Consider the following 21,128-nt stretch of genomic DNA (forward strand, 5'->3'; position numbering starts at 1 on the left):
ATATGCATATAGGTAATATTCAGTACCTTGAGTTTTGAGGAGGCGCCTGGTCTAAGATCTGTGTGTCTGCCAGAATGTCCAACCACAACTGTTTGAGACCTTGACTGATGCCAGCACTTAAGAGCAAGTCCAGGTTGGCATATCTGTCCAGCACTTCCACCAAACCAGCCAAAATGGGAGTCAGGGTAGACTGAAGACAGCGCCAGAGTGTATGTCTGGCACATTATAAAAAATAAAGAAAATGTGAAAAGTAAATTAGTGTCTGCACAGTACATTTGTACACATACATTCTCTACAAACATTATAAGATGTTTTTCAGGGGTTTACCTTAGAGTCCCCCCTTCCTGTAGAGCTTGGCGTTTCTTGGCTTCCCTGTTCACCCACTCCCCAGGAGTGGGCATCATCTCTTCCCTCTGCGCCAAGGCCCCTGCCAGTCTATCAAGTAACACCTCCTGGAAGCGAGCTTGAACAAGGTTGATCGTGTTACTGAATGGTGTATGTTGGCAACATTTGTTATAAGGAATTCATTTTTGTATACGTATCTATGAATGCTAGATATACAGTAAATCTAGATGATTATCTGTTTACCTCCTATATGTCCTTGATCGATTCCCAGAAGATTCAGGAGTTGGCACATCCGTTGTATGCTCCTCGATTTCACGTCACTGGGGTCTCTCAGCAAACTCACAGCTTTCTGGATGCAAGACCTCACCAATGACAGACTGTGGAGGTGAGCTGTCTCCATCTGTGAAGACATTTCCATGGTGTAAGCTGTCAGTGTTGTGTTACATTAGAGTACCGTATGCAATAGACACAGTGCAGTGCTATGTTTATCTACCTTTGTGGAGTTTGTGCTCACATCCTTTTCAGAGTGTCTTTCTGAGTTTTCTGTTTCATTCTCTGTCTCCATTTGTTCAACTGAGACCAGACCGGGAAATTACACTTTGGTTACATTTAGGAAAGTGGACATATAAAAATACATTGTGTAGTGATGAAGTCATGGCTCAGATAATTTACCATTTTTACCTGACAGCGCAGGGTGGAGCAGCTTGCTAATTAGAGTACCACAGAAAACAGACAGGTTCAAACTCATGTCCTCTGAATCCCTGAGGTCATCAATGTGCACTGAGTGCCAGGCTCCTTTGACAAATGACAAAAACAATATTTAATGTTTTGATCAAATGCAAGTACGTTATTAGACAAGAGTAGGTACGGTAGCACTTCGCAAATACAATTAATACTGACCTCCTTGGAATCCAATGTATTGAGATTGACTAGGGATCCTGGAGAGCTTGGCAACGAACACCACGCAATAAGCCTGATCTTTTAGTGGCATCAGGTAATTCATGGTGCAGTATCTAGACATGAATGAAATCATTAACAAATAATACTTGAAGTAAATCATAAAACTAAATGCTTATTTTATTTATATAAGAGAACTTACTTTGCGGATGCTATAAGCTCATCACTGCAGTGGGATTCCTCTATGTCCATCTGAACAAGCAGGATGTGGAGGGAAGGGCCATTGGCATGTATAAAACTCCTGGGCAGTTAATAGGAGGGATACAGAGAAATTGTTAATATATAATGTATGACTTATAATCTTCATATAATACATAGAAGAATCCTTTCTTATTTCCTATAAAACCTTTCTGTATGGTAACATACTGTATCTTGCTGCAGAAGGACACCTCAGTGTCAAACTGATGGAGGGAGAGCAGGAGGATGCTCTCTGTGTGCAGGCCAAGAGTTTGAGCCATTACTCTCATATCCGCTCTGGTTAGTAAACTGGAGAATGTTGTGACCTTGGGAAATACAGAAACAAGACACTGAAGGCACCTCAGAATGTGTAAGAAAGACCAAAATAGCCAACTGTTTGAGATGTGGTTTATGGACCGTATGAAGTGAGTATGAAGTGAGACCAAAGTGGCCGTCGTGTGAAAATGGTAAATTGCCTACCTCAACAAACTTGCTGGAGTCATGAAGCTTGTTCAGGTGAAATTCCAGGAAATCTCGGAGCGAATGATGATGCTGCTGCTGGAAGTAAATCATCTGAAGCTGCTCCTTCTCCTGATTGGCTAAGCCTGAATACTTCAGCCTCAGCACAGAGTCGGGAGTTGCACAGTTCAACAGGAAGCGCTTGGCTGATTGAAAGACCTCGTCTTCCACATTTGTCTCAACAGACACTAGATTGTGTTCTGTCTCCATTTCGGTGTTGTCCTCATTCCCATGATGCAACACCTCCATGACAATGTCATCTGCCGTTTCCACTGACTCGTTCTTTTGCTCCTTGCCACTGTGATCTATATCCATTGCATCAACCACCTGGTTAACCTCTACTTGTTGTTTGTCAGTTGCTGACTCCACTGTTTTGTTTGCTTCAATGTCCTCCGGTGATTTGTTTCTTTCAGTCGCTGACTGTTGTCCCACAGCATGGTCCCCTGGCTTTTGCACGATCCTCTCCAGTGCCTGTAACAGAGCGCTTGCGCAGGCATCACCTTGAAAGCCGACAAATACGTCTGACAGTCTGAAATCCTCCGAGTCCTCACCGGCGAACTCTTTCACCCACTCCTGTAGTTTGTCCAGAACCCTGCGCTGCCAAGGGGTCAGATCAGTGCTTCTGTCTACCCTGTGCTTTTCAAGCCTGTTGATGAGGGGCACTGGGAAGTGTTCATAGACCTTCTTCTGGTCCTCCACTACCACCAGCCGGAAGTTTTTGTGGACACGACACTTGACTCTGTGGGAACCCAGTCCCAAATCGACGTACTGTTGCGTACTCAGGTAAACATAGTATTGATTTAAGGCATCGTAGAGGCTCTCGTAAAGATTCTGCATGTTGAGGAGGATGACGGTACGCCCGGTCTCCATGCAAGTCTTCACCCGGTTCACATTCCGGCAGACTTGGGCATATTCCTGGTCCTTGGGAAATCCGGAGCCAAACACAATCTCTGGGCTAGTGTGGTCTCCTTTGGCAAAGATCTGTTGCTGAAGGATGTGGAGAGCTGCATTGTTAGTGGTGAGCAAAAGCAGGTATCTGCATTCTTGGTCATTGTAAGGATCAAGATTCCTTTCAACCATTTGCAGGGTGCATGGCCTTGGAATTTGTGTGACGTTTTGGGAAACCTCTTGGAAGAATATGACTGGGTCAAATCCTTCAGGCTGTCCACTGAAGTTGCGCAAAATTGCCTCTAGCAACTGGCTGTCATCTGGCTCTTGTTGTGAGGATTTGACTGTAGAAAAGAGCATTTTGACTAGGCTGTAGTAATCCCTGAGACCAAAGAACTGATTCTTTGCTGTCACAGCACAGATTCTCAAGAAGGCCCTTGCCAAAGGTAAGAAGAGGTGTTTGATTTTGAGACAAATCTGGTTGGAGGATGAACAAATCCCTTTGGCAGTTTCTACCAGTTCATTCTCACTGGGATCCCATCTGGACACAAATATCCCTCTGTTCATCTTTGCTGGATCAAGAGCCCAGTTGGAGATGCCAACAAACCCAACCTTCATGTGTGGATCTGGCTTGTCGTTGTCAATGCAACCATCCTCCAAGAGTGGATGGAGGGTCTTCAAGGGCATTTGTGGTGAATCTTCTGCGAGACCGATCTCATCAAGCACCACCACGGAAACATACTCATCCATGTTCTTATCCTTCTGAAAACGGGCGCAGTTCCTGAATGTCCCTATGATGCCCTCAGGACTTGAGTGGGGACTGCATTGGAAGGAGACCATATGAACTTGCTTGAGGTTCTTGAATAGTTCACAATGGGAGTTTTGACCCTGCATGGCATCAGCAACCACCGTCTTGGCAAGGGACTTCGAGCTCCCTGGCTTGCCAACCAGGAAAAGGGGTATTCTCAGCTCAATGCAAACCACCATGAGGAAAACATTCTCTTTGAGGGCTACATTCTTGGCTATTGTCTCCCTCGTCTCTATGTTCTGAAGGAAGAAGTCTTGGCAAGATGAAATTTCTTGTTGCAATGCGCCCACGGTGCAGAGGGGGTCAGGAAAGTATTGACAGATTGCAGAAAGATACCCTTCCTTGGACACGAGAGATGGGTAGTAACTCACTCCTATTGCAAGAGCCAAGCACTTCAGTGTCATAAGAGCAGTGCTGATGCCCTTGCAACTGGGTAACAGGACAGAGCCATGCTGGTAAAACCAAATGAGCACTTTCATGGACCTCTCCACGTCTCTTAGGCTTACAAAGCTGCACTCGTCCTTTCGACGACGCATGTACCTTTGAGAGGCCGCCAGCACATTCGAAATGATGCTTTTGCAAACTGCTGGCAGATCGTGGTCTTCGACTTGCTTCTGAACTATCTGCTTGATGTAGGAGAGCTCGGTTGCATCACTTAGCTGACCAAAATCCCACACCAAGGAAGCCATGCTTGGAGGCAGGGGATGAACTCTGTACACCAGCTGCCTAAGAGGAACTTTGCCAAGACGGTCTTCAGTTTCTGCTGCCTTCACTCTGTATCCTAAACCAGCACGCTCCAAGCGTTCCACCATTTCAGGTGAATGCTTTCGGTAAGGATTGCAAGCAGCTATTATTTTCAAGCCGCTGTCTGCCCTCAGAGGACGCCCTTGAACGGTTTGGTCACATAGAATTTCTTTGATCGCAAAAATGGCCTCTGTGGTGTTTGCCTCGTCGAAGAATAAAATGGTGTCAAGTTTATGGGTTCTGCGGTTGCTCCTAGCAAGTGTCTCAGCTTCGTCCACCTTTCTGTAGATCATCTCAGCTGTGGTTCCTCCATGAACTTTGACAAGTTTCATGTTCTCAACTGCACTTCTTCCCTCCCTCTGAAGATCACAAAGGAAACGGACTAACCTAGTCTTGCCACAGCCTGTCTCTCCCATGATAATAACTGGAATTCCACACCGAAATCTCATGTGAATGGCTAACATCTTCATTACATTGTCAGCCGTGAGCTCATATGTTGGGTCTGGATCAAAACCTCCACTCATTCCCTTCTCGGCACCAACAACACATGAAATCCTCTTGATTTTGTCTCGTCGAGGCAGCTGGTCAAAGTCTTCAGTGAGACAGATATTTTGCCGCTCCAAACCTTCAAAAAGTTTGAGTGTCATCACATCTCCGATTAGCACCTTACTTCCGTGAGGAACAACTGCATTGAGGGTGTGTCCCCTTTCACTGCTCTTCACATGGAAACCAAGGAAAGACATTGAGTTTCGGTCTGCATTGAAGAAAATGTATGGGTGAGGCTCACTTTCCCAACTCTTGCGAATGGTCAGACGGGCTATGAGGTCATCCTCTGCGTTGTCAAGTACATGTGGCAGGGGGCTTTGATCAGAGGGGTCCATAGATGGTGACGCAAAGTCCCGTGCCATCAGGATCATGAATTTCACAATGAAGCCCTTGAAACCAGGCAGCTGGTCGGCAAGAAAGTCTGGATCACAGAAAATTGAGTTCTCACAGTCTTTTAGCTGCACATTGAGGAACCACGAGAAGTTCTTCAATTCTGCCCAAGATGGATCTAGCATTCCACAGTTTGAAAGGAAGTGGTGCAGACAGTCGATGGCATCCCCCACCTTGGACCCTGCCTGGTACTTAAATGGATCCAGGTCCTGATTCCTATTGAAGAGTTTTAAGAATTGATAAGGTCTCTGAATTGCTTCACTGGCAAATTCTTGCTCATCCATGAGTGGATCCAAGGTCTTCCTCGTTGGCAGCCTTCGATTATTCAACAACAGCTCTTTCACCTCCTTTGGAGGCCGACAGGTAATGGTAGGCAGAACGTCAAGAAGTCCAAGTTTCATCTGTGAGGCCAAAATAGCACATACAAATAAATGTATAAGAAGTCACCAATAAATAATGTTGTACTTCAGCTTGTACGCAGTTTAAGCACTTAAATCCTCCCATGCTCAGCCCCTTTTGTTTTGTCTCTACTCTAAATATATTTGCAAAAATAGTCAACCTACAAGCTTACAATGCATCGCAATGGGACGCATTTTGTGTTTGAAGATGATAAATAGCATGCTAGCTAGGGTTCTTAATAGAGATCAAAACACTGTGTGAAAATAACATTTGTACCTCCATTGGTTGGTTACTGTGTGGTGTACGTGGCCTCAGGACCTCAACAGTGATCAAGTGAGCTGCATTTCTTCTCCACAGCATTCCCTGACTGTCATTCAAACAGCCCAGAACTAACAGGCGGAAAAGAAGCTCCTCCAGGCCAGAATAAACCTGATAATGAAGAAAATAGGAAATGTCAAGTTCACAATAATTGGACCAGCAATGAACATAGAGAGAAAATGTTTCTCAAACAACGGCAATAGACTCACTGCAGCCGTGTCGATGTGAAGGAGTACGGGGTCTTGTTCTCTGAGTGGTGATAGTCTATCAGACAGAGTCTGAATGAAGGTGTCTACCTCAACCTGTGGTTCAATCAATCTTATCCTGACATGTCGGGTGTTGGGAACTCTCTTCTGGAACTTCTCAAACAAACGATCCACATAAAGAGATTTCCCTATGGTAGGTAAAAAATAAAGTTAATAGTTATGAAATATTGTCATATCATTTTATTATAAAACACAGCTGTAAGGCACATGACACAGAAAAAAAACAGGTACAGTATTTAGCTTACCAACTGCAGGGCGTGCAGATGACACCATCCAGACCGACAGTTGCTCTGGATAGATCTGCGAGACAGAGCTATGTAGGACTGGGGCCATGAAATGGTGGCGTAGGTATTTCCTTGCGGTCTCTGTGGTTATACCCACTCCTGCCTGCACTTTGTGGTTGCTGAAGAAAGAGGGCACATATCTGTGCTGGTGCTGAACAGGGCTGACCATCACCAAACGATAACGAGGGTCCGCATTTCTTTCAAGGTGCTCAAAGAGCTCCCCCAGTGCCATGCTGACATCATAGCTCAGCACGCCAGGGTTGACTAGAGAATAGATCCTCTTGCAGCTGCCTTTGGAGCTTTGACCCAGAGCTCGACGAAGGAAGATCTCCACCTCCTCCTCTGTGGTCTCCTCTACACAGATCAGCACCTCGTCAGAAGATGGCAGTGGTTGGTCCGGGCTCTCCATGTAAAAGGACAGTGTGGTAGAGAAAACCTCTGTGGTTGGGCAAAGAACCAGATTGGGCTTTCCCTCTTGAAGAGCAGGAGGTAGCTTCCTTGATACATGCTGCTGGTTTGTGTCAGAGATGGATGAGAGGATCTGAGCCAGAGTGGAGATGTCAAGCTGCTGGTGGAGATATAGTGGCATGTCTCTGTTGAATCGGCTCCAGAGGTCCTCGAGACTTTCCTCAGCATCCTCCTCCATGATTCCATCCTCAGTCAAAGGTGAGACATCTGCAGCATCTTCATCATTATCCATGACATCTTCATCTTCTGAGGAAAATGCAATCAAATCTTCACCATCACATTCCCCAGCTCCTGTGGATGATACGTCTGCAGCATCTTCATAGATGACGTCTTCATCTTCGGAGGAGGATTCAATCAGATATTCTTCAATGTCATTGTCACGTTCCCTTGCTGCAGTTGATTCAGAGTAGACAGAAAGATCATCTTCACCACCATCCAACTCGTTCAGAGACTGTGGCCTTGAAGGCTTTCCTGTTGCTTTAGCAAAGGCCTTTCTAAGATCAGAAAGCGTGCACTGGGGCTTTATGGGATGAAGTAAATGCCACAACTGTTGAGGGACCGGAGCCTGCCACTGGCACACTTTGAATATGCAGTGGCACAGATACACCATCTGCTCTGAGGTGTAGTGGTTCAGCACATGATAGAGAGCCCTCTTCTCATTTACAAATGAACACCATTCTTTATGGCAGGTCTCCATGGAACGACATAGCTCCTGTAGTTGTTCCGTCACCTCCCCACAGTATGACATGGTTTTACCCTGCAGGGAGGGGAAAGTAACTTGGATACATGGCTGCTGCTCTGGGCAACACTGGACCTGAGCGTGCCAGTCCCTAAAAAGCATGTTTCCTGATGACTGCATCTGAAGAAGGATAGTGCCCAGTCTCTGAATTCCTTCAAAGACCTAGAATCAAAAAAGGGAGATTCATACAATTTATCATTCAGAACATACACAGTGAAAACCTCACATTAGTGCTGTTGTGATGAAACCTACCGGTACATGATGGAATGTCACTGACCTGTGTGAACCTATTGACTTGCTCTTTGCCGTGTTCTCCTTTAGATGACATAAGCATGAGTTTGTTCCGTAGCTCTAACAGGTCAGCAAGTCTGTAGCTCTTCTGCTCGTGGGCTTTTTCCACTGTGACCAGAAGGAGGCTCTGCAGAGATCTCTGCAAAGATGCAGTTAACACAATTCATCATAAAATCTGCCGGACTGCCGGAGAATTTGTATTTCTTGATTTGGGTAGATTCTAACTTGACTTAACAAATATATTTGTATCACAACTGTAAAGCCAGATATAAATGGCTTACTCAGACCATGCTGACCGAAGATTTTCCTCATTGTGATATACTGTACCTTCTTTACTTTTCCCTCAGAATTTCTTATGTGGTAGACCCCTTGGGCATTAATGTCAGAAGCCAGGGAGAGAGAGGACTGCTCCACAGAACCATGCATCTCCTTCAGGCCCTTCAACCAGCTCAGCAAACGAGTAGAGTCCCTCTGGATAGCAAAACACAGGGTTCTTACACATTTCTAACAATAACATTTAAAAACCTTTCCATAGCTTTCCCCGTTTCCAGTCCTATAGCAATCATACAGTGCAATAATGAGACTCTTAAACCAGTGTGTTGTCAATGCACCAAGACAGACTCGAGTGAAGATGTCACGTGACAAAAATAACAGCTCTATAAGCTAACCACGTATCACGTAGCATATTTGAACTTTGTTTTTTCGTAAATTAATGCCCTACTTTATCATACTATGGTGTCACTCAAAAGTAGCAGATCCACAAGCTCGAAATGAAGTGCGAAACAACACGTTTTGTGTCACCCCTCCACAGCATCAGCACTTTGGACTGGAAACAAAAATTAAGAAATACATACCAATTTGTCTGCTAGTTTCTCATCCCTGCGTTGTGTGTCCCACACCTGCCTGGCACAGGTCATGAACTCATTAAAACCAGCAGTGGGGGAGAGAGAGTAGAGAAGGGGGCTGAAGCCCATCACTGCATCATGGAAGCAGGCCACTTGGTCTATCTCGGTGTCATTCTCTCCAGCAGATATGGAGGCCAGCTCAACGAAAACCTTCACATCTCCCATATCTGATGAAAAAATATACAGTAACTGACAGAGCAGGCAGGCATCTCCTTTAGATTGCATTGCATTTTTGAAATCTAGTTTGAAATCCTCGTGTATGATGTCAGTGATGTCATCCATTTTCAGAACAATCTACAGCCCACTTCTGAGACACAGAGTGGGCATCAATAATGCTCACTATAATGTTCACTATGTTACACCATACTATATTATAGCAAGCATTCTGAGGACCAATAATGGAGATATGGTTAGAAATAGGTTGTTTTACTTTTACAACATTAACCTTGGCATCCCTATTTTGAGCATGATAAGCAAAATCTTTTTTTTTAGCCGATGTGTCAAATTGAAACACGTTATTTTTGCTATTTGCCACATGACAGTGTAAACGATTAAAATGTGACATAAAAATAAAGATAACGTGTATACATATATTCATAAATATCTTACTCTTAAGGTTATTTTTGACCCAGCTGACAAGAGTTTGACTCTTTAGGAATTCTTCTAGACATGCAGTGTTTTCCATTGTGACGGTGGACAGCTGTTCCTTGGCACGGATAAAGTCACGGGTGAGGGACCCGAGAGTCCTCTGCTTGAATCTGTCTTCTTTCTGTTAAATTAGCAAATCGTTTTGTGAGAAAACTATATGCCTAACAAGTAAAATAATTATTATCATGAATGGATTGACAAGCAAAGTACACCACTATTACCAGTTGAGCAAGTATGCAGATTTCCCTGAAGTCCCCAGAAAGCTTCATTTCGGCTTGAATTCTTAACACTGCACTTGCTGAGGCTGCTGCCTCATGGAGCTGCCGATAATTCTGGATTTGACGGTTCCTCAACTGGACCCAGTTGTCTTCAAGGCTTGTCTGCTCACAACACTCAGCCATTAGATCAAGCTCTTTCTTTATCAGTGTCCCATCTCCCTGGTCCCCTATTTCCACCAAAACCTGATCGAGCTCCTTGAAGGTGATGTGTGCAATGGCAATCTTCTGTCCGAGCTCATAGTACTCTCTCAGTAGTGGTTCCCAGATTGAGTCATAGACCCATTTTAAGGTTACTGGAACAGGTACCGTGCTGGGTTGCATTATCAAAGCTGCCTCCATTGCACCCTTGACCCATAAATTGAGAATCAAGTTGCTGTGACCCAGCATATGCATTCCATTGGCCATTTCCAGAACCTGCTGATCTGTGTCGTACCAGAGGATCTGTCCAGGAGTTGTCCCAGGTAATGTGTCTGGGTTAACAAATGTTTGAACAGCCACCAGTTTGTTCAAATGTACTGACTGTAGATCGTGTCTGTGTTGGTCCTCAAGAGTGGACATCTCAGCAACTGGTGATACAAGAACAATGTTACAAGAACACAACTATAAGCCTGTATCAATACTGAAGTCAGCACTTTGCAAACATTCTGTTTAATGTGATTTCAGACATTGTTTAGGAAACTACCAAGGATTGACCTCACCTGTGAGGCTGTCTGTGACCTTCCTTATCATCTTGATCAGTGTGTCCATGTGTTGCTTTTGTTGATTGAAAGCTTTTAAATCGGTTTCTCTTTGAGCCAGAATACCATCAGCATCAACAGGGATGGCCTCCATCTTATTATGTTTCCTATCTGAAGAGGACATTACAAAAAACTCATCATCAAACTAATCATTTAAACAATAGAAATATTAAACAATATTAATAATGAAGTATTCTTTCCCCTTCTTTTTATAATGTCTATTTAACAGTTAATATATCGTCATTATCATCATTTAAAAAGGTTTCTTACACTGCCTGTAAAGTTTCTTAAACTGTTCTTTGCAGTCCAGTGTGGTCTGCAGATGTCCCAGTGGTACATGTCCTTGAATTAGTGACTCCACCAGGCATCCCAGTGTCCTTTGACAGTCTTGGACCACCTGTAGAGCTGCATCATCCAACTGCAGTTCCTTCCAATCCACTGCACCGGGAGAAGCCATAAATCATTATCATTGGAAAACAAAAGAAAACCGACAATAAACTAGAAGCAGTGCTCTTCCGAGCACAGGTCTCCACCAGGCTGTGCCTCCTGGTGGTGCTACTGTATAATAGGCCAATGTAAAAAGGGTGGCATATGTTCTTCACCTTAGATCTTTCATGGCAATCGGACGCTGCATGCATGATTTGAAGCATTGTGTTCCAAAAATGTGTTTTGGTAAAGTCTACCTGCTGATGGCACTATAACAGGCCAATGTTAAAAAGGTAGCATTTGTTCCTTGACCTAGTGGGAATATGTGTGGCAAATGTCACGGTAATCGCAAGCTGCGTTGATGATTTGAGGCATTTTGTTCAAAAACGGAGCAATCCTGCAAACTTTGGAAGCCAATGTTAGCCAATCAGGATGGAATATGAAATATCAGACGGATCGGACTTGATCACATGACTATAGAGATACTGTGTACCGATTTGCATGATTTTTGGATAAAATCTCAAGGAGTAATATCCAAAAATGTGTTTTACATAAGTCGGCCCAAAGGTGGCGCTATAAGAGGCTGATGTGAAAAATGCAGGGGAATGGTTTATCCTTAGCCTCTAGGGAGTGCGTTGCTCTTCCGAGCACAGGTCTCCACCAGACCGTGCGTCCTGGTGAACTGATCGGTGGAGTTATAGGTAAAACCACAAATCGGCCTGTTATAGCGCCACCATGAGGCTGATTTTTAAAAAAAATACGTGGCATTTCTTCCTCGGCCTAGTGGGAACATGTGTGCGCGATTTCATGATAATTGCACTTTGCGTTTGTGATTTGAGGCATTTTGTTCAAAACGGCTCAATCCTACAAACTTTGGAAGCCAATCTTAGCCAATCAGGATGGAATATGCAAAATCGGACAGATCCGTGTCGATCACATGACTGTCGAGATACTGCCTACCGATTTGTAGGATTTTTGGACAAAATCTGTAAGAATAGTGCACAGAAATGTGTTTTGCAAACATCGGCCACTAGGTGGCGCTAGAAAAGGCCCATTTGAAAAATTTAGGGCAGAGGTTCTAGATTGGCATCCAGGGAATGTGTGTGCTCACTTTGGCAGCGACCGGGCCAACGGCGACTGAGATTAGCTGCTCACAAACTGCGAGGACGCACACAATCCTACAAACTTTGGAAGCCAATCTTAGCCAATCAGGATGGAATATGCAAAATCGGACAGATCCGTGTCGATCACATGACTGTCGAGATACTGCCTACCGATTTGTAGGATTTTTGGACAAAATCTGTAAGAATAGTGCACAGAAATGTGTTTTGCAAACATCGGCCACTAGGTGGCGCTAGAAAAGGCCCATTTGAAAAATTTAGGGCAGAGGTTCTAGATTGGCATCCAGGGAATGTGTGTGCTCACTTTGGCAGCGACCGGGCCAACGGCGACTGAGATTAGCTGCTCACAAACTGCGAGGACGCACGGAGGCGAAACATCGGCCACTAGGTGGCGCTAGAAAAGGCCCATTTGAAAAACTTAGGGCAGAGGTTCTAGATTGGCATCCAGGGAATGTGTGTGCTCACTTTGGCAGCGACCGGGCCAACGGCGACTGAGATTTGGCGCTCACAAACTGCGAGGACGCACGCACGCACGGACGGACGCACGGACGGACACACGGACGGAGGGGAAAACATACTCTCCCTCAGCCTTCGGCTGGTGGAGACAATAAATAGTAACTACAGTAACAAACCATGAGAAAGAAGGTGGCTGATGGCAGACTGTGGTTTAAGCAGCAGGCACACAAGGTTGTTTTCAAACCGTGCTGCCGACTCGACCACGATGGATGATATGATCGCGCAGGGAGGATCCTTCACTTTAGAGGACAGTACTCGCATCAGGTCTCCCTCCTCCCCTCTCTGAAAACACATACAAGTAATCAGAAAGATCAGTCCTATTAATGTTGACCAATCACAAGCACAGCCTTATGACTACAGTCATCAGTACAAAGCCAAATATCGAGAGGTATTCTAAATGCACGACTAGGCTATGCTTGTGCTGAACAGTGCACACAATAGCCAGATATCGAAAGGAACATCTAGTTGCAAGAAACCAAGGCATTAACACTCAAGAAAGGCATTAACACTTGCATTAATCCAAGTGGATCTGCTAAATGCATGACTAGGCTATGATTGTGCTGAACACAGCACACAATAATATTTTTATTCTCTCAAACATTCTAGCGATTGGCAGGTTAACCATGTATATTCTATAAACCCTTTACCTGGCAGATGTCCTTGATAGCAGTCTGACAGAGCTCATGGAAGCACGTCTGTAAGATATCATGGCTTTTCTTTATGGCCCCCATGGACGACTCATGGCAACACACCATGACTTTATCCACGTCAGTGGTCTGTAAAGAAAACCAGAAAACTCAAGTACACGTGTGTGCGTGTGTGTGTGTGTGCGTGTGTGTGTGTGTGTGTGTGTGTGTGTGGGTGTGTGAGAGTGCGTACGTGCGTGCGTGTGCATGTGTCCATTAATACATGACTGCTGTCCATACCATGGAAATCCTTTTCCTCAGATCCTTCTGCACATCTTGTCTCCACTGGACCAGTACCTCCTGAACAGAACACTCCACCTTCAGCAGTGAATCCCATAACTACAGTAGCAATACAAGAAGAAAGCAGAATTTGAATGACTTGCAAATTATCGTGAGTTTATTTATTTATTGCAAGTGTGGTTGCCCTTGACTCAAGCTTTGTTGCAACCGTAGAGAGCAGTTAGCAACTAGAATAGATCTTTATAGTCATTGTAACATATACAACTAAATTAAAAGTGCCAACCGATCAGTGCATCACTAAAATCAAATCACTAAAAATCACTAAAATATATACAGTCCGACCATATATATGCCTTGATATAATGATCTCACTCTCTAATTGGCAACCACAACCAATCAGAAGGGATGACATCACAATATCAAGTTATCGTGATGTCTGATTGGGTGAATGGTTACATCAGATGATGAGTACCTCGGACAAGTACTTCTATGGGAAAACCCTTAGAGAAAGAAGTTACATCAGATGATGAGTAGAAACGTCAAGAACAATAGTGTGTTGCCCTGTGGGAAACCACACTAATAAGACAAAATAAAATAAGCAAAAAAGGTATGGAGTGGACCATACCTCAATTTCTTTGGGGTAGCTTAATGAGTTGCACTTGATTTGAAGTGGCTTGTGGAACAGCCTATCTCTCCATTCACTTATCAGCTGTTGCAGCGCTACCACCTCATCTAACAGTCGCTTGGAGATCTTATCATCCCCATCCCTGGGCTGTTGAGCACAAACAAAACGCAGTGAAATGAAGTTCCAGGGTCATAATAAACTCAAACTAATGTTAGTTACCTCACACAAAGCACGAGTTTCATACCTCTTTGCTGAGTGCAACATTGAGCATATCCACCAATGTTAGCACTACCTGGTAGGACAGCACAACAGTCTTGTACCCTGGGACAAGTTTCACCAGTCTGCATGTGCTCCTGGCCACACCGATGCTACTCAAGAACACCGATTCCAAGTTTGCAGATTCTATCATCCTATAGACGTCGTATAGATTGAGTGCAAAATTGTCATTATGATAACATCAGTAATAATTACCAAATATTTCAGAAATGATTACCTTTTTTTGTGTTTTTCTATGCTCGCAATTATATGGCTCAGAATCTTCTCAGTAAGCTATATGTTGGGAAACAAATTGTTGCTGGTGAACATGTTATATATACAATATGTTTTAAAAAGTGAAACAACTGGTATTTGAATATGACTTACCTCCCCGTTTTGTTGCATTCTGTTGCTATTCATAGACTCGTAGTTTCGGAGCCTATATAGCAGACTCTGGATCAAGTGTCCTGGATGTATCCCAGTCAGAGAGGAGAATTCTGGAATGTCCTCAAATGCTACGAGGGACAACCAACTGTCCAGAACCAGGGGCATCTCTTTAACCACGGATATGTGTTTCTGGATCGACACCAGCATTGTCCTGTAAAAAAAAGGAAAAAGAAAGGAAGAAATGAATAAAAAGTAACATCCATGAAATCAAGTCTAGACCAACATTTCAGGAAATGAAAGCTAAAAAGGTGAGATGGACTCACTTTCTTTTGTCAGAATAGCTTCGGATATCCTCTCTAAAGTTAATAAATTTGACATTGTCCAGTCCTGACCAGTTCTCCTCCTCCACAGTTGGACCAACTCTAGCAGCATCCGCACCTGGTTGTCGGAGTTTGTGCAGCAGGGGAATGAGCAGGACAAGCTCTGGTACTCGTTGCTGTGCACAGTGGTTTATCAGGCCAAGCACATTGCTGAAGAAAGAACATTTTGTGTGAGTATTTCTGATGTATCATTATAATAAGTATTAGTATTTTACCATTAGTTATTATTAAGTAATATTAGTAGTAGCAGTAGTACTATTATGAATAAAATAATGTAATGCTTTTGCAAAACATACAACTGTGGATTGGGGAAGTCATTGCGTAACCCTTCCAGGTTGTTGTCCAGTGCAGTGTCTGATGACAGAAGATGACAAAGCCCAGCCCAGCCCTTCTCTCCAAGATCTATTTTGCACTGTCTGGTCAATATAAACACCGACAAGCCCAACACAACCGGATTGGCTCTGATCCAGTTTCTTGATGTTTTATCCTGAGTGTCTCCTTTTAAGATGTGTAGTAAATGCTCTGAAATCAGGTCTGACACCTGTCAAATAAAATGGTATATGAATGAAAACCAGGACTGTTGACTGAATATTGAGTGCTATATTAGTATTAGTATTAGTAAGTCATATCCAATAATACCTTTGAGGCTGTTATACTAACCTTGATCATTGGTGGCTGTGAACTATCAGGGTAAAACACCATTTGAGGAGCAGAGCTGAAGCTGTTCATGAAATGTGTCAGTTTCTGGCCCAAGGCCACAGTGTTATCTTTGTTGGATGGGGGCCAATTCTGGAAGATTCTGTTCAGCAAGTCACTGGCTGACCTTTGCCAAGCGTTTGAAATCTCCTTTGGTTTGTTCCAGCCAATCATGGATCCAAACCAACCGAACACAGACCCATATTCAGCACGACCAATGTAGCCTTCATAAAGGTGAAGCTCTAGATAGAAGAAAGGTGAAAGCTACTTTACGTAAGGCATAAAAATGCATCTAAATAGAAATAAAGATAGGGAACTCAAAACAATGATGGGATTTCAACCTGCAGAGCATGAATGAAAAAGAAGCATCTACACACTCAAATTGTAATTTGTAATGCAGGCTTTTGGTCATAGGCCTTCTTCAAAAGCTGAGTCTGTTTTTTTATTCCTTTTGATTTACCTCAGCAAACATTATGTCGATCAGAAATATACATTTGAATCAAATAATATCTTTAACACCCAAAATCCAAATCTGATCTACATTTCGAACTCTCAGGGCGGCTTGCACCAAGAGGGATTAAATAAATCTTAGTTTAGGGTTAATCAAGGGTTTGTTGATCAAGGTTTTAATTTAAATCGAGGTGCGTTGCACCACTTAAATTTAAGCATTGCTTAACAAAACTGTGATTAAACCCTTAACCTGTGATTAAAACCATAAACTGTGATTAATTCATGGATTAAATGTCCTCCATCTTGGATTTCATGTAAACAAACTGAAATATGCTATTCTCTTGAGCCTGCGATGCGATGCGCGGCTATCTAGGAAGCAAGAAAAGACCACAGTTTTGATCATATTCACATTTGAGTCAATTATGAAGCGATTTCGAAAATTAAATCGTCTCCATGTTGCTTGGGAAGTGGGAAATGTCTGTATTATGTCCCGCTAATTGTTCGCTAATTCAAAATAGCCGATGTACAGTACTACAAGGATGTAGTGAAGACAACAATATGATGAGATGTTTGTTTTCAGCTGTGAAACGCTGTCTGCAGCTTGCAGTTAGTTGCAAGCCTGCTGTGAGGCTTCCCTCACAGGAGGGGGACCCCCATTCATGTCAATGGCATGTTTGCATTTAAACCACCTCTACAGCAGGTTTAAAATGAATCCCTTACTGATGTTTAAATCAAAGTTTAAAGTAGTGGTGCAACAGGATTAACAGTAATCCAGGTTTACAGTGAAGATTCAAACGAAGATTAAAAGGATGGTTTAAAACTAAACCTGATTAATGAAAACTAGGTTTAAGGTTTGGTGCAAGGTGATTAAAAGATAAACCTTGATTTAAACCAGTTTAAGGCTTAAACCGTGTTGGTGCAAGCCGCCCTTAGGCTCAGGGACTCCACTAATCTAAGATTATGGAACTAAAACCCATATTGAGATTCCTTGGAGAAATTACCATATTAGTTATGAACAGTAGATCATCAGAAAAGGTCAAAGACATTCTGCCTGTGTTGTGAATGCACAAGTGTGGCTATATTATTTGTATTCTTACCAGTAATTTGAGAATCCAGTGGAATTGTAATTCGCCTTGTGGCAATCTCTGGAATCTCTTTCTGTCGTTGTTGGACAGCATATCCATAGAGCCACTGTCCTCCTCTTTCTAGGGATCTTTCTTCAACGGAAAGTCTTGCTTCTATCAAATAGGCTTGTTGATGGAAGCCACTGTGTAGGTTAATATTAGATGGAGAATATCTATGTTAGTTTGTTTAGTATATGACTGGTTTGGTTATCTTGAACTAAAGGCAAACATCAACTCACACAAAATGTGTAATTTCAAGTGGTAAAGATCCATATTCCTGACACAGCATCAGATTGTCATGTACTTGGTCGAATCTAAACTTTTTGTCTAACACAGCGTAGATGTGAAAGGTGAACATGGGAACTCCAGGCGGACTTCTCACTGGTGTCTGATCACTATGGAGAGAAAAACAAAAAGTTCACACTGTACAATGAAATGTTATGGTAAATCTAAAGATAGTCATATTATGGGATATAATGATCAACATTTACCGATTAACCCGGCTCTGCGATGTCTTAGTGCTTTGATCCGTTTTGCTGCTGGCTGACTTCCTTGACCCTGACTCACCATCTTCTCTATTTCCACTCACTACGTTGGCGTATGACATCGTTTTGGCACCTTCCTTTAACTGCGGCTCTGTGGCACTGCCTGGAATTTCAACAGAGGGATCAGCCTCTTTACTCTTCTCCTCCTTGAGGTTTGCGTTCTCCTCCACGGCGGAATCAGATTCTGCCCCTTTAATACCTGGAGAAGCATCACATTTGGGCCGGGAGGAATGAGACTGGTCACTTGGCTGCATATCATCCTTGTGGTCATGTTCCATTGGCTGAGTCTTGATAGTGTTGTCAGGTTGCTGTGGTTGATTTTGGTCAGATAGTTCATGATGTTGGCAAGGCTGAGTATTTTCAGTGGCCTCCTCGTGTGGCCTAGAGAGGTCAGCAGGTTCTGTCTGGGTCTCCTGCGTGCTCTGAACCATTTTGGGGGTCTGTGTGGCTCTGTTTCTGCCTTTACACTTCCTTGTTTGCGTCTGGGCTTGCACCATTTCTAGATCTTTACGATGAGAGTCGTTTTTTAAATGTTCGATGGAATGTTGTTCTTTATTTGGAGACTGGGGTTGACTGGTTTCATCTTGGCGGTCATCCTGTTGCGGTTCTACTCCCATAGAGTCTTGGGTTTGATGTATTTGGGTTGCCATGTTGGCCTGTTCTGTGTTTTGAGGTGCGGGAAGGCTTTGGAAATCCCTGTCTCCCTGGCAGCTCAAGCCTTTCTTTTTCTTTCTGTTGCGTTGCCTCTTCTTTTTCACATCTTGAACTTTACTGGAGAGATGACCTTGTTCTTGTCCCTGAAAGAGATGTACATTGTGGGAAAAGTACTCAAATGTGTTACAAGTAAAAGTATCAATACTGCATCTTAGAAATACCCTGAAAGTTAAAGTCCGGTAATCAAAATGTACTTAATTTAAAGTATAAAAGTATTGGTATCAAAATGTACGTCAAATTGAAAATAGCAGATCTACGATGCGAGATCATGCGACGCATTGTGAGCTTGTAGATCGAATATTTTCAAATGGCTGAAATGTATACAGAGCTGAAGTGGTTAATATATGTTTTGTAATAATAATCAAAGTCTATAACTTCAAAGTCTATGTCAAATAAATAATTGTAGTTGAGTAAAAGTATAATATTTGCCTCTGAGATGAGATCTAGTGGAGTAGAATTAAAGTACTGAAAACTGGAAATACTCCAGTAAACTAAATGTACTAGTTTCTTTCCACCACTGAAGAATAATGTAACAACTTAATCTTCACTGATACAGAGTAATGTTAACACATTGTACTTGTCTTGTGAATGGAAAAGAATACATACAGGTCTAACAATATTACAATACACATTTGTAATAGTTAAAATTTTTACATTATAAAAAAATTTACCAATATAAACCGTTTACTATAATCGTTTATACGCTTACCTCCATCTTTCTCCTTGTCCTGGGTCTTTTGGTTGCGACATCCTCCTTATGTATTGCACCTTTCTGGGATCCATGGGCACTGTGGACAACACTATCCTCCTCAGTCCCCTGGTCCATCAGGTGTCTCTGTGGGTGGGGAGTTCCTGGTCCCCTGTCCTCCACCTTATATCTGTGCACATACAACTGTTTTGATTGATTGATTGATTTAATACTTTATTAACAGTTTGCAGAGAGTGAGACAGGTGCAGGGAAGTACAATACAAGGGGTGATTTTTTTTCTTCTTTTTCTTTTCTTCCCAAGAATGCCTATGGCTTGTTTCCATTGGGGTCCTTTGTACTCAATTCATGGAAGAGTTTAAAATTAACACTTGTGCCCTGTCCAGGCTGAGGTTCACAGATAGCTAACAGCATATTAAACATCACCATTTCACAGGCATTTAAATATGCTACTCTGCAGAACTGTACCACACACACCTTGTTGAAGGGGAGCTAACTGTTTAAGTCATGTTTAAGTTTCTCTAGCTCTGGTCCATAGCCTAGAAGTCCTTCTAATGCTATGGACCAGAGCAAGTTTCCCTGCAAAACCATTTTCAGGTGTTTGTGAAGAATTTAAAAATGCTATATGCTAGGCCTGAAATAGTTATACATTGCTTATAAATTAGTTATAAACAGTAGTAATTATGAATTAGCTAACGTGCCTGATTCACTGTAGAGAACAGCTTATACATAATAGGCCGAATGGTACAACAATAATAGCTATATAGACTGGAGAGAAACAGTTGAAAATAATTAAACAGTGATAATGATAAAAAAGTACCTTCGTAATTAGCCCTGAAACAGGACGGTCGTAATGTTTCTCATGCAGGATACACGACGCTGACAGCTGGCATCAACCACTATCACAGGCGCTTCATAGGTTTCTGATTCTGAAGCAAATATCATGACTGTTATGTTGTTGTATCCAGTTGTGAATTCCAAGGGAACGTCGACAACACCACTGCACTGTTAGCTTAGCCAGCTGTAGTGAGCAGCTTGCAGCGCCGCTTTAAACCCACACATAAAATGTCTGTAATTTAATAACTATGATAAGTGTTTTTATTAACCAATGATATTCTACACCTGGCAAATTATTTGCGATTTAAAGCGCGACCAATAATGAAAGTTCATTTCCGGATTTTGTAGATAGTTTTGAGAGGATCCCTAAACAAGACGCCCACTTTCTTTCAGTTTCATTTCTCTCCGCATCTCATCAAACAAGAAACTTATAACTTCCACACCATGCCATGACACCATGTCCTTACATGAACTCTTGCCTGGCTCCAGCCCATAGACGCGCCCACTCTCTGAGCGGACGAATTCTTGGTCCTTGGAAGCTAAATATGCTTACTATGTTGTTTATTTCATTTTCATGATTTGATCTATAGATGTGTATTATTTATTGTTATTTTACTTTATTAGCAGTTCGCATAGGAAAAGCACAGGACAGTAGGCTACAGTTCAGATAGGCCTACAAGTAGGATTTTAAACCCAAGAAAGGCATGGCATGG

At 42.9% G+C, this 21,128-nt stretch overlaps 1 protein-coding gene across 1 annotated transcript in view; it reads right to left on the reverse strand.

The window, feature by feature from the left end:
• Positions 1–20,469, reverse strand: part of rnf213b (ring finger protein 213b) — a 41,512-nt gene extending 21,043 nt beyond the window's left edge. The window contains exons 1-34 of the mRNA XM_080747267.1: positions 20,399–20,469; positions 19,582–19,750; positions 18,105–18,955; positions 17,853–18,008; positions 17,587–17,756; positions 16,004–16,281; positions 15,640–15,884; positions 15,287–15,493; positions 14,964–15,174; positions 14,815–14,870; positions 14,566–14,731; positions 14,322–14,468; positions 13,697–13,795; positions 13,418–13,546; positions 12,887–13,052; positions 10,978–11,145; positions 10,669–10,818; positions 9,914–10,536; positions 9,654–9,813; positions 8,994–9,211; positions 8,467–8,610; positions 8,126–8,278; positions 6,603–8,010; positions 6,301–6,485; positions 6,050–6,202; positions 1,960–5,775; positions 1,669–1,805; positions 1,445–1,543; positions 1,246–1,358; positions 1,027–1,140; positions 839–918; positions 589–745; positions 328–463; positions 27–215 (exon numbers count right to left, since the gene is read on the reverse strand). Of these exons, the coding sequence (XP_080603393.1) occupies positions 27–215; positions 328–463; positions 589–745; positions 839–918; positions 1,027–1,140; positions 1,246–1,358; positions 1,445–1,543; positions 1,669–1,805; positions 1,960–5,775; positions 6,050–6,202; positions 6,301–6,485; positions 6,603–8,010; positions 8,126–8,278; positions 8,467–8,610; positions 8,994–9,211; positions 9,654–9,813; positions 9,914–10,536; positions 10,669–10,818; positions 10,978–11,145; positions 12,887–13,052; positions 13,418–13,546; positions 13,697–13,795; positions 14,322–14,468; positions 14,566–14,731; positions 14,815–14,870; positions 14,964–15,174; positions 15,287–15,493; positions 15,640–15,884; positions 16,004–16,281; positions 17,587–17,756; positions 17,853–18,008; positions 18,105–18,955; positions 19,582–19,698 (11,201 nt within the window). The 5' untranslated portion in view covers positions 19,699–19,750; positions 20,399–20,469. The remainder of the gene's footprint in view (positions 1–26; positions 216–327; positions 464–588; positions 746–838; positions 919–1,026; positions 1,141–1,245; positions 1,359–1,444; positions 1,544–1,668; positions 1,806–1,959; positions 5,776–6,049; positions 6,203–6,300; positions 6,486–6,602; positions 8,011–8,125; positions 8,279–8,466; positions 8,611–8,993; positions 9,212–9,653; positions 9,814–9,913; positions 10,537–10,668; positions 10,819–10,977; positions 11,146–12,886; positions 13,053–13,417; positions 13,547–13,696; positions 13,796–14,321; positions 14,469–14,565; positions 14,732–14,814; positions 14,871–14,963; positions 15,175–15,286; positions 15,494–15,639; positions 15,885–16,003; positions 16,282–17,586; positions 17,757–17,852; positions 18,009–18,104; positions 18,956–19,581; positions 19,751–20,398) is intronic.
• Between the last annotated feature and the right edge of the window lie 659 nt (positions 20,470–21,128).

This window comes from Nannobrachium achirus (genome assembly GCF_963921795.1).
Source record: "Nannobrachium achirus genome assembly, chromosome: 18".
Classification (NCBI taxonomy): Eukaryota; Metazoa; Chordata; class Actinopteri; order Myctophiformes; family Myctophidae; genus Nannobrachium; species Nannobrachium achirus.